This window comes from Eurosta solidaginis, chromosome 3, assembly GCF_040869045.1.
Source record: "Eurosta solidaginis isolate ZX-2024a chromosome 3, ASM4086904v1, whole genome shotgun sequence".
Lineage (NCBI taxonomy): Eukaryota > Metazoa > Arthropoda > Insecta > Diptera > Tephritidae > Eurosta > Eurosta solidaginis.
Window position 1 is genome coordinate 111,691,366 of NC_090321.1, and position 19,833 is coordinate 111,711,198.

The 19,833-nt window shown below is 40.1% G+C and overlaps 2 protein-coding genes across 4 annotated transcripts in view; one reads left to right on the forward strand and one right to left on the reverse strand.

The window, feature by feature from the left end:
• The window catches only part of Ak2 (Adenylate kinase 2), a 165,586-nt gene that overhangs the window by 9,793 nt on the left and 135,960 nt on the right, over window positions 1-19,833 (forward strand). The gene's annotated exons all lie outside the window — the stretch shown is intronic.
• On the reverse strand, window positions 6,699-10,168 carry LOC137246595 (uncharacterized). 2 transcript variants are annotated; one of them, XR_010951588.1, is made up of 2 exons: window positions 6,843-10,168; window positions 6,699-6,764 (listed from the first exon to the last, which is right to left on the reverse strand). XR_010951588.1 is itself a non-coding variant. In XM_067777662.1 (2 exons), the coding sequence occupies exon 2, from the start codon at window positions 9,640-9,642 to the stop codon at window positions 7,030-7,032; it is 2,613 nt and encodes an 870-aa protein (XP_067633763.1). In that variant the 5' UTR covers window positions 9,643-9,793; window positions 9,872-10,168; the 3' UTR covers window positions 6,789-7,029. The 2 variants fall into 2 exon arrangements, 1 of the variants encoding a protein (XP_067633763.1); XM_067777662.1 differs by lacking the exon at window positions 6,699-6,764 and having other exon boundaries at window positions 6,789-9,793; window positions 9,872-10,168.

Below are 19,833 nucleotides of genomic sequence, written 5' to 3' on the forward strand. Positions count from 1 at the left end.
GGCCTACTTGTCTTGTCTATTCGACTGCCCTGCCTCGCGGTTCTGGGACTGGGTCCTTTCTGCCCCTTGAAAGCAGGCTTGTCGGCTTCCGCCGAACGTTGCCTCTTCATTCTGCCATTCGACGCTTCTTCCTCCTCGTACCGGTTGCAGAACCGAGGGTTTCTAGCAGCAAACCTTTTGAACTGTCTTCGACCTACTTCTACCGTCTCATGGGCCCATTCCAAGCGCTCGGGCTCCACTTTTGTTGGGTCGACCACTGCTCCCAGGCGTTGGACAATTCTTAGTGCTGCACAGTACTGCGAGAGAGCTCTTTTACTTCCTCTGCTCCGTACCCGTCTCCACTCTTCTACTCCGTTTTCATTTGTGTGCTTTTCCAACACGGAGTTCATTGAATCAGCTCTACTCACGCACCCCGAGTCCGACGCACCGCTTAGTGCGTATTCGTCGTCCTTGGATTGCGACTCAGTCCACCTATTATCGTCCTCCTTATTACAATTTGGTAATGAGTTGTTCATCTTGATCGTACGACCACCTGCCGGACAAGACGGGCTCAGCGGTCCAGTATTATATACGGGGAAAGAACCGTCAGCCGCAGCAGCGCCCCTTACTGTGGTAAGGCCATCAATACTTCCCGAGGTGGCCCGGTATCGGGAAGGCTCCGTTCGAATACAGGCGAATGTATCCCCTGGCTGCAAATCGTCCAATAGGCACGGTCCGCATAACACCCTAGATTAGGGGGTTGGCAGTCCTTGGTCACCGACATCCCGCCGCCCTCCTATGAGGCGAAACAGCGTAGATGCCAGTCCTAAACAGCTCCGCCTCATAGTCGGGCGCTTTGGAGATCGGCTAAGCCCTCACACCAACGACAAGGTGCCTACCCTAGTGAGGGCCACATCTTTGGCTAGTTGGTGAACTGTGCGTATGGCGAGGTAGGGTGCACAGTTTACGCCAAATGTGACTGTTTTAAGCCGGTAGTCCTTTATGGGATCGCGTGGAGATGACCGAAAGGCAATCCGCTGGTAGTTTCTGTCGTCCTCGTGCATGAGAATTTGACGGTACATTTACTCTATGTCTCCGTTGAAAACAAATTGGTATGTCCTCCATTTGAGAATAAGGAGCATAAGATCCGGTTGGAGGGTAAGCCCGGTGTAGAGAACATCATTAAGATAATATCCTTATGCCGATTTTTTTGAGGCGTTAAACACGACCCTTACCTGGGTTTTTTTTCTCGGGTTTTATAACCGCATGATGGGAGAGATAAAACGAGGCGCATTTGCCTTCGTTGAATTTTTCATGGGAGCCCGTTTCTTCCATATGATCGATGGTGTTGTATTCTTCTAATACATTTCATATAATTCCTTTATATTTTCTCTTCTTGGGAGAGTTTTTTCCATCCCTAAAAATTGGCTGAGGGCCGAGGGGCGTGAATTTGATAATGGGATCGCATCGGGGAAGCTAGGCTTAAAGGGGAGCCTGACCACATAACGTCCATTATCTGCGCGCGTAGTTGTGGCTGTGTAATAATTTTCACAAAACTCATCTTCCGGACTTTTGTCATTGAAGCTGGGTATTTCTTCCAATTTCCAAAACTTCTGGAGTAGGGAGTGTTTGAGCGAGGATTAGAATTTCCCGCCAATAATCCTCATTTCCCGCCAAATTTTCTCAAGTTCCCACTAAAATTGCACATACCATTTCGTATATATATATATATATATATATATATACATATAGCAATAACCCCATATTGCAAAACTCAGTACGGTATATGTGCAAAGCAAAATAAGAAAAACTCAGTAGTTAGCTACAGTGGGCACACTTGCTAAAAGCACCCCTTATATTTTAATGCGACATATCTCTTAATAATTTTAAATTTCCTCATTTTAAATTAAAATATCTCTTGTCGTTAATTAAATATATTGCACAACCTCTGCTAACTTCTGATTTTTCCCAATTTAAATTAATACAAAACGCAAAAAATATTTTCAAATCTCCATACTTGCGTATACATACATACGGATATACAAAAGAAAGAAAACGACATAAGCGGTGAAATAAAATATCGTGCACAGTGGTACAAGAGTGGTGCAGTGCGTATTATAGCACTTTTCTCGCATTAAATTTGCACGCTATAAATTCTCAATCCCCATTAAGAATTTCGATAAGCTACTAATTTCTCTCTCCTCAAAGCCCCTACAGTCCAACAAATCGAAGCTAAATAAGACTCCTCTAAGTCACAAAAAAAAAAAAAAATACACATTTTTAGATAATCTCATACGTATCAAAATTATAATAATTTACCCCCGAGATACTTTTAATACGTATATATACATATATCTCACATAATTTTTCCCACGTATATTTAAACCACCCTCATATACATATATTAAATATAGTGCAAACGCAGCACAGTGGTAAAATTTTCTCAGTCTCACCCTCAAATAAATTTAGCTTAAAAACTTTTTTTTGGTTTTGAAAAGTACTCTCTCTTGCTATTTAACGTGAATATTTTAACGTAACTCCCTCACATAGTTAAAAGCAAATACTCTCTCTTCAAAAAAAAAAAGTTTTCTCTCTGAAGTTAAATTTTTTGTTGATTCTCAACTCTAAGCGACATAAAACAAAGCTCAAAAATGAGTGACGATGAAACCAAAAAAGGTGGCTCCAAAACTCAAGGAGTTAAAAAATTTAAAATCTCGTCTGCCCCCAAAAAATTTACATCCGAAACGGACAATTTTTTGGAATATTGTGCTCGGTTTAGGTCGACGTCGCTCCAAGACAACACGGAGTCCTCACTCAAAATAAAAAACGCCAATATAGACAAATTTTGGAATAGAGTCCAAACAGTCTTCGATAAGATTGTCGAAACCCCAGATCAGGACCTGCCCGAAGATTTTCCAACATCTGCTAATAGCATATACAGGTCCTGTCTCATAGCATACGAAGACACAAAAGCCCAGATAGAAGACCAGCTTCACTTGCTTAAACAAGCAAATGCCCCCGCTCCCCCTACCGTCACACCAGCTCCATCTGACAACTCCGGTATTTCGCTGAAAATCCCTCCCTGCGATACCGAAATATTTTATGGTGGTTATGAAAAATGGCCCTCATTTCGTGACATGTTCACAGCCGTTTATATTAACCACCCGAAACTCTCCCAAGCGCAAAAATTGTATCACCTCAGATACAAAACCCAAGGAAAGGCAGCTCAAATAGTCAATCAATTCCCCTTGACTGACGACAACTTTGCCTTAGCGTGGGAAGCCCTAAAGGCCCGATACGAGAACAGACGAGTTCTCGTAGATAATCAAATACGGGCCCTAATGAACTTAAAAACTATCACTACCGAAAACAGTGAAGACATTCAAAGGTTGCAATCGTCGGTAAATAATTGCCTTCAAATTCTCGCCACGCAACAAGTCTCCACAGATAACTGGGACCCCATACTTATTTATCTCGTGACCTCTAAACTCCCAGAAAATACAGTCACGTTGTGGGAGCAATCTCTAACCTCAAGAAGAGAACTTCCCAACTGGTCCCAAATGGACCAGTTCCTCACAACGCGATACGAAGTGGTAGAAAGAGTTGATCAATGGCGCCCAAGTAAAAGTAAATTCACTCCTCCTCAAACTAGGCCGCCATTTAAACCCCAACAGTCACATGCGTTTCCAAATAAACCGACCTCCCACACCCAGTCCCATGTGACAGAGCAGCGGACAATGTACAAGTGCGCTATGTGTAAAACCTCATCTCACCCCCTTATAAGTTGCTTCAAATTTAAGAAGCTGTCGACCTCTAATCGCAGAAGGTTTGTGAGAGAAAACAATATGTGTTTCAATTGTCTCTCTCAGTCACACATATTGAAAGACTGTTCCAGTACTCAAACTTGCAATCAATGTCAAGATCGGCACAACTCAGTTCTTCACGAAGACACATCTCAAGTGCCGAAAAGACAACCCTCACGATTGCAAAGGACAGCCTCACAAGCCACCACCACGAATTCCACAGTCTCACCCGGCAATACTCCCGATCAAGCCAATGCTCTGGATGAAAGCCCTTCATGCTCGCAGAAAAGCCAAGTGCAATCGTTTTATTCCGAAAACGATTGTGAAATAATTTTACCCACGGCTATCGTTCCCGTAGAGCATAAAGGAGAAATTTTTAAACTACGAGCTCTTGTGGATCAGGGATCTGAACGAACCTTTATCTCTACCAGAGCCCAAGATAGACTCAAACTCCCATTCAAACCCTCTAGATTTGAAATATCAGGGATGGGCGGCAAGGTAGTTCAGACCTCAAACAAATTGTGCTCTCTGACTTTGGTATCCCCCGATTTCAAAACCAGAATAAGTGCAGAGGCAATAGTATTACCCCGGCTAACTAAAATGCTCCCCTCGCTTAAGCTCACTAGCGAGCTTCAAGCAAAATGGGCACACCTCAACCTCGCAGACTCGAACTGTCACTCCCCCTCGCAAATAGATCTCGTCCTAGGCAGTGATGTAATACCGCAAATCATCCAAAATGGCGTTGAGAAACTTTCCCCCCATCTTCTAGCGCAGAAAACCATTTTTGGATGGATTCTGAGCGGTAGAGCTCCTGTGTTGGTAAACGCTTTCTGCATGCAAGTGTCAGAAGTGTCCAACGAAGATCTTAACTCTTTATTGCGTAAATTCTGGGAATTGGAGGAAGTTCCCACCAAACCCCAAATAATCCCAGAAGACGAGTTTTGCGAAAATTTCTATGCAGGCACAACCTCACGCGATGATAACGGTCGTTATATCGTAAGGCTCCCGTTTAAACCCAGCTTCCCAGAGTCAATCTCATTATCCCACTCTCGGTCTTCAGCTCTAAGCCAGTTTCTTGGAATGGAGAGAAGTCTGCAGAAGAAGGGGGATTTAAAGACTCAATATGATAGTGTTCTAGAAGAATACCTCACCCTCGATCATATGGAGGAAACCGGCTCCTATGAAAAATTTGACGGAGGAAAATGCCTCTCATTTTATCTTCCTCATCACGCAGTTGTCAAACCCGAGAAAAAGACATCAAAGGTGCGGGTCGTGTTTAACGCCTCAAAGAATTCGGCATCTGGACATGCGCTCAACGACGTTCTGTATACCGGCCCTACCCTCCAGCCCGATCTGATGCTTCTGATTCTCAAGTGGCGTACCTACCAATTTGTTTTTAACGGAGACGTAGAAAAAATGTATCGTCAAATCATAATGCATGAAGACGACAGAGACTATCAGAGGATAGTCTTTCGCTCATCTCCGAGCGACCCCATAAAAGACTATCGTCTGAAAACAGTCACATTTGGTGTGAACTGTGCCCCCTACCTCGCCATACGTACTCTTCACCAACTGGCCAAAGATGTAAAGGAAACTTTCCCCAAAGCCGTCCCTGTTTTGACGAAAGAAACATATGTAGATGACATTCTCTCTGGCAGCCATGAAATTCTCTCTGCTGAAACATCTCTCTCCCAAGTCATCCAAGTGTTAGCGTCAGCAGGATTTCCATTACGGAAAATAACGGCCAATCACCCCAGTATAATAAAAAACATCAAAGAAGAGGACTTGCTAGATACCAATCTTTTGGAATTCGAGAAAGCAAGCAACACCAAAACTCTCGGCATACAGTGGAACGCTCTGACCGACACGTTTTCGTATACAGTGGACTCAATACCCCTCTCGTCCGCTAATACAAAACGACAAATTCTCTCCTCGGTCGCAAAACTTTTTGACCCCGCAGGGTGGCTTACGCCGATTATGATTCAGGCCAAGATTTTACTCCAAGAGCTATGGATAGACGGAACTGGCTGGGACGAACCAGTGAAGCCCCTCCGCTTCATTAAATGGACGCAGTTCGCAAAAAATTTACCCAACATCTCAGAGATAAAGATACCTCGATGGGTTGACTACATGCCGAACCAGCAGGTTGAACTGCATGGTTTCTGCGATGCGTCAGAAAAGGCATATTGCGCCACTATATATCTGCGAACAACCCACGGTGCCACCACATCGTCCCACCTTCTGGTCGCTAAAGGCAAGGTTGCCCCTCTTCGCACTACCAGTCTTCCAAGACTAGAACTATGTGCAGCTCTACTCCTTGCCCGACTAATCGCCGTCGTACAATCCCATCTCGAGCTCTCTCTTACAAATCTTTACATGTGGTCTGACTCGGAAATTGTGTTAGCATGGCTCGAAAAGCCTCCCCACGCTTGGAAAACTTTCATATCCAATCGAACAGCTGAAATTATGGATCTCGTCGGAAGCGCCTCCTGGAAGCATGTAGGCAGTCGCGACAATCCAGCAGACATGGGCACTAGAGGATGCAAACCCATGGACTTGGCAAATTCTTCGCTGTGGTGGAATGGCCCTGCGTGGCTGACCCAGCCCCTCGAAGCTTGGCCAAACCCATCTACCCGCAGCATCAACCCGCCTGAAATGCGCCGAGTCGAAGCACTATACTCAGCTGAAGATGACCCCGATGTATTGGATCGATTTTCCTCATTTCCTCGCGCCCTCAGGGTCATGGCATATGCCTTCAGGTTCATTAATAATCTCAAGGACCGAATTCGAGGCATTAAACCCGCTTACACTCCCTCTCTGTCTCATGAAGATCTCCGCAAAACGAAAAATAAACTTGTGACTTATTATTGTAAAAAATTTAATGAGCTGATAGGCCTTAGTTAAATAAAACACAATATTTAAAGTTGTGTTTTAGTTTTACTTCGTCGATATTTCGATTTCAGTCTGAAATCATCTTCAGGACTGTCAAACACAAATAGAAAAAAGGACTATTAGAATAATATTATATTTTGCATATAGGTATATAATAAAGCAACTTACACATATGACTATGTTTGATCGACTGATCAGATGTTCAAAAATTAAGTATAATAAAGCATAACAACGAAAGTAAACAATAGAAAATACCGCAAGTGTAAACAAATTTTTGCAATAACAATAATACATAGGACAAAGAACAATAAGACAGATAAAATGCATGAGCCATAACTATGGTGTTTAGTTGTTGTCATTGGATAGATTTTGAGCGGGATGTTGGCTGGACGCTGTTTGAATTTGCTGAGCACCGTGAAGCTTGCACTGCATTTTGTTGTTGTTTCAGCAATAGATGTCGATATGCATATGCACATTGGTCGGTGTCGCTTTTAAAATTCATTCTCTTATCATTAGGTGTGCTCATAATATGGAGCATTTCCAAAGTAAAACGCTTATTATAATGTTTCTCAATATCCAAGATAGAAACATTTTTGAAGTCAGGATAGTGACCAGTATCCTTACAAGGCGCTGTCAAGGCCGTCTTATTGTCCGAAGCAATGTTTCTAAGCTTTATATTGGACTTATGACCGGAAATCCTTGTCTTTAGCTTTAATTTGGTTGTCCCCACATATACCTTATCGCATAAGTGGGACCCGTCACCGTTGCATGGAATTTTATAAATGATGTTGGATTTCTCATCTTTCGAGATTCTGTCCTTAGTATTGCTGTAAACCTGTCGTAACGTATTGTTATATGTGAACGCTAGTGTAATTTTCTCTTTATCATATAATTGCGATGTCTTTATTCTCTCCGATATTCCTGGAACATATACTATAGACTTGTATATTTTACTTTTCGTTTCACGTGTTGCCTCATCATTAGAGGTTCTAATTTTGAAATTTCGTATGAGTTTGTTGATGAGATTACTGGGGAATTCATTTTCTTCTAGAGTTTTCTTTATAATCGCAATATTCTTTCCATGGTATATTCTGTCGCTAATAGTGAGTACCCTACTGATGAAGTTTTTGGCTGTATTTAAAATTGTTTTCCTTTCATGGTGTGAGTTGTAGTTGATTAATCTTCCCGAAGCTGTGGGTTTTTTGTACCAGTCAAAATATATTTTATTGTTGTGCGTGTTTATTAGCGTGTCAAGGTATGGTAGTTGACCGTCTTTTTCGACCTCCACTGTAAATCTGATGTTCTTGTTGTAGCTGTTGAGTTCCTTCAGCATATTCTCTACTTCATCCGTTTTGACAATCGCAAATAAATCATCTACATATTTAGTTAGTAGGCGTGGTTTACATTTGGCTTCCATCTCAAATCTTGTTAGCAGCTCTTCCATGACGATGTCTGCTATGACCGGGGAGGCTGGGGAACCCATGGGCATTCCTGTCCGTTGTTCATATATCTTTTCATTGTATTTGAAATATCTATTCTCCTTTATACAAAATTTGACAATCGTTAAAAAAAGTTCCCTTGTTAACGTTGTGTACTCTTTTATTTCATCCCACTTTGAAGAAATGATTTCCAAGGCCACATCAACTGGAATGCTTGGGAACAGGGAGACTACGTCGAAGGACACCAAGCATTCATCATCATATATGTACGTGCCCCCCACTTTGTTTTTAAATTCTGTCGAGTCCTTAACATTATACTTGGACGACATAGTAACTTTTTCAAGAATTTTCACGACATATTTGCATAAATTGTATGACGGGGAGTCAATCGAGGAGCATATAGGCCGTACAGGTATATTTTCTTTGTGAATTTTTGGTAATCCGTAAATTCTCGGTGTGTTTGCGTTTTTACATAGTAGAAATTTCTTTTCTTGGGCATCTATATTGCCATTGTTGAACATTCGTTGTACTAATTCATTGTTTTTCTCCTGTAATTTGTTAGTCGGATCGCGTTTTAAAACCCTGTAGGTAGAGATGTCGTTGACTACCGTCTGTATTTTTGAGTCGTATTCTTTTTTGTCCATGACAACCGTAACATTGCCCTTGTCGGCATTAAGTATGATTAACTGTTTGTTTTGTTTGAGGAACCGTTTTGTGTCTTCTAAGGTTTGGCATATAAATTTGTCTCGGAATGAAGTCGTCTTTTTCTTTAAGTGATCCTGTATTAGTGTCGTGAAATTATTTCTGGCTATTTCTTGCATATCTCTATCTTTTACAGTTTGTATGATGTTCTCCCCGTCTGCTATAAACTTAAACAATGGAAACTTCTCATTATCGGACGCAAGGGCGTATTTTGGGCCAAGGGATAATAGCCACTGTATGTTGTGTGGGATTTCTATCTGTGTTAGGTTTCGAAACCATTGTGGGACTACCCTAATATTTAATTTTTCCATTTCTTTTTGTCTTAGTTTTTCGTACTTGTTGGTTTGTGTCTTTTTGATATTGTTGGTAAGTTTGTCCAGCAGTACATTTTCACTGTCGAAAAACTTTTTTGAGTGATGCAAGTCAAGTATATGAGAAATCTCTGTTTTCATTTTTTCCGATTCCCTCTTTTTTTGTCTTAGGAGTTCATGTTTGATACATATTATGATGTTTAATAATTTTATTTGCACTTTGCTAATATATGTGGACACTCTGTTGGTGAACTTACTTGGTATCCTGCTGCTACTGGTGTTGTTGCTTATGATGTACATGATCGTTTTTGTTGCATCACTAATAAAATTCGGTGTTAGTCCGCTCCGCTTGCATCTCTCCAAAAACTTGGTCGACTGGGATAGTTTTGTAATTTGTTTGGTTATTTGTTGGTATCGTTTGATATACCTGTTGGTCCGATTATTGTATTCGTGTTTGATTGTATGGTACACTTTGAATGTGTTGATGTTTTCTCGGTGTGCTCTCCGTTTAAACATATTGCTGATTTTTGATAGCCTTGTAAGTACTTATTATTGTAAAAAATTTAATGAGCTGATAGGCCTTAGTTAAATAAAACACAATATTTAAAGTTGTGTTTTAGTTTTACTTCGTCGATATTTCGATTTCAGTCTGAAATCATCTTCAGGACTGTCAAACACAAATAGAAAAAAGGACTATTAGAATAATATTATATTTTGCATATAGGTATATAATAAAGCAACTTACACATATGACTATGTTTGATCGACTGATCAGATGTTCAAAAATTAAGTATAATAAAGCATAACAACGAAAGTAAACAATAGAAAATACCGCAAGTGTAAACAAATTTTTGCAATAACAATAATACATAGGACAAAGAACAATAAGACAGATAAAATGCATGAGCCATAACTATGGTGTTTAGTTGTTGTCATTGGATAGATTTTGAGCGGGATGTTGGCTGGACGCTGTTTGAATTTGCTGAGCACCGTGAAGCTTGCACTGCATTTTGTTGTTGTTTCAGCAATAGATGTCGATATGCATATGCACATTGGTCGGTGTCGCTTTTAAAAACGACACCGACCAATGTGCATATGCATATCGACATCTATTGCTGAAACAACAACAAAATGCAGTGCAAGCTTCACGGTGCTCAGCAAATTCAAACAGCGTCCAGCCAACATCCCGCTCAAAATCTATCCAATGACAACAACTAAACACCATAGTTATGGCTCATGCATTTTATCTGTCTTATTGTTCTTTGTCCTATGTATTATTGTTATTGCAAAAATTTGTTTACACTTGCGGTATTTTCTATTGTTTACTTTCGTTGTTATGCTTTATTATACTTAATTTTTGAACATCTGATCAGTCGATCAAACATAGTCATATGTGTAAGTTGCTTTATTATATACCTATATGCAAAATATAATATTATTCTAATAGTCCTTTTTTCTATTTGTGTTTGACAGTCCTGAAGATGATTTCAGACTGAAATCGAAATATCGACGAAGTAAAACTAAAACACAACTTTAAATATTGTGTTTTATTTAACTAAGGCCTATCAGCTCATTAAATTTTTTACAATAATAAGTACTTACAAGGCTATCAAAAATCAGCAATAAACTTGTGACGTTAACACAAACCCGATATTTTCCTCGCGAAAGAGCATGCTTGGAAAATGCAAAACCCATTGATCAAAGAAGCTCTCTACTAACCCTCAACCCATACCTCGATGAAAATGGGCTCCTCAGGGTTCATGGTAGACTAGTTCATTCGACGTTGACTTACAATGAAAAACATCCCGTTATTATCCCAGAAAAATCAAGATTCGCTGTCCTCTATATACAGTACCTCCATGAACTTCTTCTCCATGCCGAAATACGTCTCATGCAGCAATGCCTCAGACAGGATCTCTATATTCCACGACTTAAACCCCTCATAAAGAGATGCATACATCAGTGCAAAACTTGTACCCTCCACAAGCAGCAAATGCGATCGCAAATCATGGCGGCTTTGCCCCCGGAACGATGCACATATGCTCCGCCTTTCACCACTACCGGTGTCGACTTTGCGGGGCCTTTTCAAATAAAAGCCTCCTTGCTAAGGTCTCACACCTTACTGAAAGGCTACGTGGCCGTTTTTGTCTGTTTCGTGACAAAAGCTGTCCACCTTGAGCTGTGCTCGGACCTAACAACAAATGCCTTTCTCGCAGCATTCGCTCGCTTCGTCGGACGTCGTGGATATCCTGCCACAATGATGAGTGACAACGGCAAAACGTTTATTGGAGCTAAAAGAGCGACGGAAAAAGAGTTCGTTGACTTCATGAAAACTGCCTCTCAAGAAGTAATCGCAAAATACTCTCCCCAGGGCATTAATTGGAAATTCATTCCGCCCGGAGCTCCCCACATGGGCGGCTTGTGGGAGTCTGCAGTGAAGAGTTTCAAACTGCACTTCAAGAGGACTGCAGGAGCCCACAAGTTCACATTTGAAGAATTTACCACCCTCTTGGTAAGAATTGAAGCCGTATTAAACTCTCGTCCTATCTCACCTTTATCCCAAGATCCCACAGAGTTTACCGCGCTGACCCCCGGCCACTTTCTCCGAGGTAGCCCCCTCCTCGCTATCCCTGAAGTGGATCACGCGGATTTATCTCTTATAAACCGATGGGACAGGGTAAAAAGCTTACATCATCAATTCAGCAAAAGGTGGAAGGAAGACTACCTAAAGGATCTCCAGAAAAGGCAGAAGTGGAAAAATCCACAACCCGAACCCAAGGTCGGTGAGTGTGTCTGCATTTACGACGACTCACTTCCCCCGACTGAATGGCGCCTTGGACGGATTGAAAAAATACATCCAGGTCCTGACGGCCATATACGTGTTGTTGACGTTCGTACTCAAACCGGCACCCTCACACGACCACTTGTCAAGCTCTGTTTCCTCCCTCAGGCTGAAAGCCCACCCTCTCGGGCAACCCCGGAGAATTCGTAGCTACTCTCAAACTACCTCTGTCCACTCTTACCACATCACCGTCACTAATATGTCGTATTTTGCAACATAATGCCAGCTGAAATCCCCTGTATCAGTATTTCTCTCCACTAAAATACTTTTACAACTGTAATTACAGATCGCTATGGATCGTGCAAATCAGTCGTCGTCACGAAGACCAGTGCGGTCGGAGATCGTTGCTCCCAACCGCGCCAATGAATCACGCAGCTCGACACTAATAACAGATTACCGACGGTGCCGCATATGCACCCGTCAGCACGCTCTTCGGAACTGCGTCATATTCAAAAAAATGAAACCACCCCAGAGATGGATGCTTGCACGAGCCCATGAGTTTTGCCTGAATTGCTTGGCATTATCTCACATCACCAGCGAGTGCAGCTCGTACGACAGATGCCGGATCTGTGGAGCGCGACATCACTCCCTACTCCATCGGCGGGACGCTACCCCAAGCGCCCAGCGCGCCATCCAGGCACCCCGGCCTGGCAGATCCGCCGTACCGGCACCCCCTGCCGCCACCGGGCAACCCCGTTCTCGCCCGGGAAACAACATTCCCTCAGCAGCACCCAGCATCGCACGACGCACCATTCGATGCACCGCACAAGGGCTGCAAACCGCCAACGCTAGAGGAAGAGTGTCCCAAATCCTCGTTCGAGATGCATTGCGGACCCTTAAGGAGCTACAGGAGGCTCTAGCCGCTGAACGCGCCTAGGGCGGGGACGATGTTTGAGCGACTGTCGTAGTCGCCAACAGCCAACCCTTCTATTTAATAGAAATTAGGCTTAAGGAAACCTAAACCTGAATTTACCTGAATTTTATATTGAATTTATTGATATATGTACCTTTTACGTATAAGTACGCATTCTGAATTATTTGCACGTACAAATACGTAATATCATATATTACGTACATATTTATTAAACTTAAGAATTTGAAATGTTTGTATTTTACGCTAACACGCGAGCGTATTTCACCTCTCTGGCAACCCCAACAATGGGTTGACAGATGTGACTATGTACGTACATACATACATTTATATTATTGTTTTTGACATTTCTTTTATTTTTACTTATTCGAAATTTTTCATCCCGTGTGTGACACAAAATTTGTAAAGTCTCTTTAAAAGATATAATATATTAAATGAAATAGTAATTTTCGCTAAAGTTTAAACCCCTAGTTTGCTTTATGAAGTTATAAAGTGTTTTTCCCTTTCGGTTCGAGAAATATTCTCCGTTGTTTTTGTGTGTGCCGCAAGTACCTATCCTAAAATTTAGGAACGCACTCTGCTATCATCGAGATCGTAGAAAGCCGAATCCACGGAGCGTTAGATTTCCATCCATTCGCTACCATCAACAAAGCTCCGCCACTAGCACAACCATCATAATATCACGACAGCACCGCCGCAGCCATATCCATCAGCTACATCCCACTGCAGAAAAAGCAGGTAAATTGTGCATTATCCACACCCCCTTAAACAGGGAGCTTAGGTCGTTATTCGTTACCTCGGACACTTGTATAGAGTAGGAGGATACTTCGACGGGCGTCTTGCCGCTGATGATCCATCCAAATATCGTGTTCTGAGCTAACAGGTGGAGTGAGAGCTTTTCGTCGCCTTCCTTAATTATTTGGGGGATTAAGTCACTATCTATAACAAGGTCTATTTGGGATGGAGAGTGACAATTTGAATCCGCGAGGTTAAGGTGCGCCCTTTTCGTTTGAAGTTCATTGGCGAGTTGGAAGTTGGGGAGCATTTTCGTCAGCTGAGGTAATACTATTGCTTCCGCATTTATTTTGTCTGCTGTCAGCGGAACCTAGGGTCAGGGAACACAGTTTGTTGGAGGTTTGAACTATTTTCCCTCCCATGCCAGAGATTTCAGACGTAGAGGGTTTATACGGGAGTCTGATCCCCTCTTGGGATCTTGTGGAGATAAAGCTTTTTTCAGATCCCGGATCTACGAGAGCTCTCCTCTATGTTCTACCGGGACGATAGCCTTGGTTAAAATTATTTTGCAATCGGTTTCTGCGCAGAACGATTACTCTTGGCTTTTCTGCGAGCAGTAAATTTCTTCATCCATAAGATCTGCTTGATCCAGGGTTTTATCGGATGAGTTAATGGGGTTTGTCGTTGTGGTTTGGGAGGTTGTCCTTTGCGCTCGGGAGGGTTGTCTCTTCGGCGTGGGTGAAGTGTCTTCATGAAGTACTAAGTTGTGCCGATCTCGACATTGATTACAGGTTTGAGTGCTAGGACAATCTTTCAACATGTGTGACTGGGAGAGGCAATTGAAGCACATATTGTTTTCTTTGACAAACTTCCTGCGGTCAGAGGTAGACAATTTCTTAAATTTTAAACAATTTATTAAGGGATGAGAGGAGGTTTTGCACATTTAGCATTTGTACATCGTTCGATGCTCTGTTATGTTAGACTGAGTCTGAGCTGTCGATCTATTTTGGAACGAATGTGACTGTTAAGGTTTAAATGGCGGCCTAGTTTGAGGAGTAGTGAATTTACTTTTACATCGGGTAATCAGAAACTGGTTCACTTGGGCCCAGTTGGGGAAATCATTCCTTTAGGTTAGAGACTATTCCCACAGGGTTACGTTTTCCGGGAGTTTAGAGGTAACCAGATAGATGAGGATTGGATCCCAACTCTGTTGAAACTTGCTGGGTAGCGAGGATTTGGAGGCAATTATTTACGGATGATTGCAATTTCTGTATATCCTCGCTATTTTCGATGGGAATTGGTTTTAAATCATAAGGGTTTTTATTTGGTTGTCTACCAAAACCCTGCGATTTTCATATCGCAACCTTAGGGCTTCCCACGCCAGTTCGAAATTGTGTGTGGCCGGCTTTGCCTTGTGTTTTATACCGGAGGTGGGTTAGTTTCTGGGCTTTTGTGAGATTTGGGTGGTTAATATAAACCGCAGTGAACATGTCACGAAATGACGGTCATTGCTCATAACCCCCATAAAATACTTCTGTGTCACAAGGCTGGATTTTTAAGCCGACACCTGTTCCATCTCTGGGAAGTGATGCGGTTGGGGCGGTTATGGGAGTGTTTGCTTGTTGGAGCAACATAAGTTGGTCCCCTATCTGGGCTTTTGTCTCCTCATAGAAAATCAGACATGACCGGTATTTATTAAACACGACCGGTTTGAAGTCATCTGGGAGATCTTGATCTTCTGTATCTAATACAGCGTCATGGGAGGTTTGGACCCGGTCCCAAAACCTATCGATATTGTTATCTTTAATTTTTAGGGACGACTCCGTATTTTCGTTAATCGGGGTGCACCTGAATCGAGCACAGTAGTCCGTGACATTATCCGTTTCCGAGGTGAATTTACTTGCCGTGAACATTTGCTTATTTTTTTTTTGTGATTTGACGTGTTTGGCGTTGATCTTTGGAACTGCCTTGGGATTTTTCGTCGTCACCCATTGTAGGGCTTTTTGATTGACCCCTTTCCGGGACCCCTAACATATAGTGAGCAAGCTAGGGAGAGAGCCTGAGAGAGAGAGAGAGAGAGTGAGTTGACGAATTAAAGAAAACTTTATGACCGCAATGCAAATTTCACCACAAGAGAGAGAGCAACAAAAATAAAATTTTATCACTTTACCTCACTTTTATTTGTGTGTATGTTCTTTGTAAGGAGTATGAGTAAACAAAAAAAAAACAAAAATTTTCCTTCAATGGTATATATATTTCTTGTATATTTGAGGGTGGTTTAAATATACGTGGGAAAATTATATGAGATATATATATACTTATGAACGGTATTTAGGGGGAATTATTATACTTTTTTATACGGGAAATTAATATGTATGAGAGGTTCTCGAAATGAGTTTTTTTTTTTGATTTTGGTGTGACTTACGCTCCAATTCTGAGCGTTACCGGTAAAATAGTTCCCAGAACATTATGTAACCGAATATCGTTACCAGTTCATTTATTCGCGATTCTGGCCCAAGTGGTAACGCTGTCATCACTGAGAAACTCACCAGTGTCTGGAGAAATTCGAAAGGTAGTTTTCTTCGCTTTCACGGTTGCCATTTTGGTCCATTTTGCCCAAAAATGGACCCTTCCAACCCCATTTGTTCCACTGGTCCCTCTTCTTCAATTTTGGTCCTTTTTAGGCAGTATCCACGATTGGTACTTTTCTTCCTTTTTCACTCAGGTAAAAATTCTCAATATTGCCCAAAAATTCGCCACACTTTCGTTAGCCCCCATATAATTTTAAATTTACTTCAATGGAAATCTCACCATACAAATTGCTCAGTCAGTAAAATGTACCAGAACAATAACATTTCACCTAGGATATAATTTATGCCAGGCATTAAAAAGAAAAGTGTTGGCAAACACATTGTCGTTAATTGTTGATGAAATAACCGACTAATCAAAAAAAACTCTTGTTTTATAATAATATTAATAACGGCTAGATATTTCGATCGGTTGTACAACACTATGTAAAATATATGAAAATAAAAATTGCTTCTCGCCTAGCATAGCTTATAGCGAGCACTCTGCCGTGAGCCTAACACTTTCAAAACTTATACAAAGAAATTCTATGCATTACCTACTTCTCGTTTGGCACGTTGATATTTAAATCTTTCTCACCCAGCTCATTGAATTCAAGGAATTCCAGGACTGTTGTGGTGTTAAGCCACGCAAGGTAGGTAATTGAAAACTAAGTATCTTGGCACAAGAAATATTTTAACTCGAAGACAGAAGGAAGCAAATGCAAAAGAGATTTGATTTCGGAAGAAATGTTTTGTATAAAATTATTCCCGTAGGTGCTAGCAGAACCGCTGAGGCCTGGGGCAAAACTCACACTTACACAGTTTAAACGCTAAGGGAAAAAGTAAGCATCTATAAAAATAGCACTAACAAAATTGCCTAGTTTCATTTATGATTTACTGAATTTTCCACATACATAGTTCGGCAACACCAGAACGCAAATTTTGAACCGTTTCTTACTGAAACCTAACTGCATTATACATTTTATTTCATTGCAGTCAACAACATAATGCTAGAACCAAGAGCTTTGTGACCAAAACTAGGTTCACAACGTTTGGTTGGTGGAAGACATAGACTTATCCTATGTCAAAATATATAGTATCATTTTTGGTTGCATGCACATATATTTGTTTGTTCAGTTTTAAATAAAGGAAAGTCTTCACTATGTTTAGTAAAATTTTATAAGGAAACATCCTAAAATTTTGTATTTTATAGTATTAAAATAAAACAAAAATTTGGACTTTTTTCGATGAATTTTGGTCCGAAATGAAAACATGGTGTGGCAACCGTGTTCGCTTTACCGAAAATGTCTCACTTGTAGATACGAGTTTAACGAATAAACGGGACGATGTGTATATGCATATTATGCATGATAAGTTTCTACATAGGTATACTAGCGGGACTCATGTAACCGTATAAATGCCTTATAAAGTGTGTAAACGTATAAATTTATCTAGTGCGTAAACTAGCTGTCAAATTTTGTATGGAAAATCATTTACACAATTTGTATAAATTTACGCGTACATTTCATTGTGTAAACGCGGTAAACTCAAAGAAATGCAACCCTGCAGACATTACAGCAGGCATTTTCATCAGAAATCGCCAACATCAGCAATAAAGGCGTTTTAGTTTTGATTTTTCACTTAATTTTGGCATTTTTTAATTTGTATAATAATCAAAAAAATTGTCTTTGGCAATAATACAGCTGATAAACAATCAAGTTTATCAAGAGTATTACTAGGTGCGTTCATATAACAGCGTGTGTAAATGGATATAATTTTGCACCTTATAAGTTTATATGCTTTCATGAGTCCCCCTATTGTAATTTATTCTGTGAAAGTACATAATGTAAACAAATATGTATAGCAAGAGGCAACACTTTTTTACTATTATCTTTACTTATTTGCGCTTACAATTCTTTATTTTTCAGTTTTGCCTTTTTCTAAGCAACAGCTGTTGTGTGATTATTTCGATGTAACCACCTACTTTTGTGGGTAAAAAATTATCCGGCTACTTTCGCGGGTAGAATATCAAAAGGGTGTAAAAGTTGCATATTAATAGAGCTTGGCCTAGGGATGAAGAACAGAAATTAAGGATAAAGGCGAGCTTGCAATAGTAGTAAGGTGATAAGTTTAATTCTTAGAGAAGGTTGGCGGTGGAGAGTAAAGGAGGATAAGAAACAGTGTTTAAAAGACTGCAGTCGGAATAGTAAAAGTCACGAAAATTTCGATTTTCATAAACTTTACTGTTCGTCGACTTATTAATTCGAACACTTGCTTGTGCTTGCGCTTTTGAGAAAAAACAACAGTCTCAGTTCTAGCACAAGTAAAAAACGAAATACGAAAGAAATGAAATGCCGTAAACAGTCGAGCCTTCGTATATTTAATTATTGATATTACTGCGGCTTTCCTCAGAGTCCACAGTCGCTGTGAAATCAATGGTGTTTATTTTAACAGTCGCAAAAATTAACAGTCTCAAAAAGCAGCAGTCGTGAAACATGAAAATCAGCGCTTTTTGCAAACTGCAAGCGACTAATATTTTGCGTTTGGTTATGATTTTTGTTTACTAAGACGAGACGATACAGCGTTATACGTAATACGATGTACTTATGCATGTATATATGTATGTGCATTAAGGTGGCCCTTATTTTCCAGAGTGTTCCGATTCTCGATCTCACCCCTAGAAATATGCGAATAGCCTAAAAACTAGAATATAAAAAGTTTTAGGTCAATCGAAAAAGGGTTAGAGGTGGCGCAAAGAGCTTGAAATCGTGAAAAATTACGAATTTTTACAATTTCTTTAATTTGGTCAACCCTACTTCATTTGTTATGGGCGAAACGTAATTTATCGTGTTATTAGTAAGTTCTAGACATATTTTGCTTTCAAATAAATCTAAAACAACAAATATTGGACAAATAATAAGTTTTGAGAAAAGTGAGAAAAAGTTAATGCAGGTAAAAATAAATTTATAATAATCCTACTTGGTAGGATTTTATATAGTATGATTCTTTGATAAGAAAAAGTAACAAATTTTATATATACATAATTTTATTAGAAAATGGATGATTTTTTTTTGAGTTATGCCGTTATTCCACAGATCGAATATCATATATTTTGATTGATATACTTTATTAAACCAAATAGTAAATACATTAATAACCATTGTTAAATACATTATATTCTATAATTTAGATGTGCTTATAACTATTTGTTATTTCCGTTTATAATTTTTAGAAATTTTTTTTTTACTACTTTTATCACTTAAACTTTTTCTATTTTTAACAATGGAGTTCTCTGTCTGCTTAGTCGTTTTTGAAACCACTTCAATTCTTTTATTTTTCAGTTCTTTCTGGTCTACGACATTGAATATATTTTCATACCATTTCGATGCTTCACTACTGCAAAATTTTATTAGCAAGTTATACCGTTTTTCCATAAATGAAGCTAATATCTTTGTTATTATTTTCTAAGATTAATATGATATGTGTATGTAATCGTGCTCTTTTTATTTAGTTGATTTATGGAAAAACGGTGTAACTCGACTTATACCATTATTCCACACATCACCTCAATTAATGATGATTTATTGTGTGATTCAAATTTTTTTTGTAATCAGTTACAATTGTTTTTCTTGTTCGTCATTTGCAAGTATTCTATTATATGCTTCCAAAAGTTTTACTCCCCGTTCTGCTGT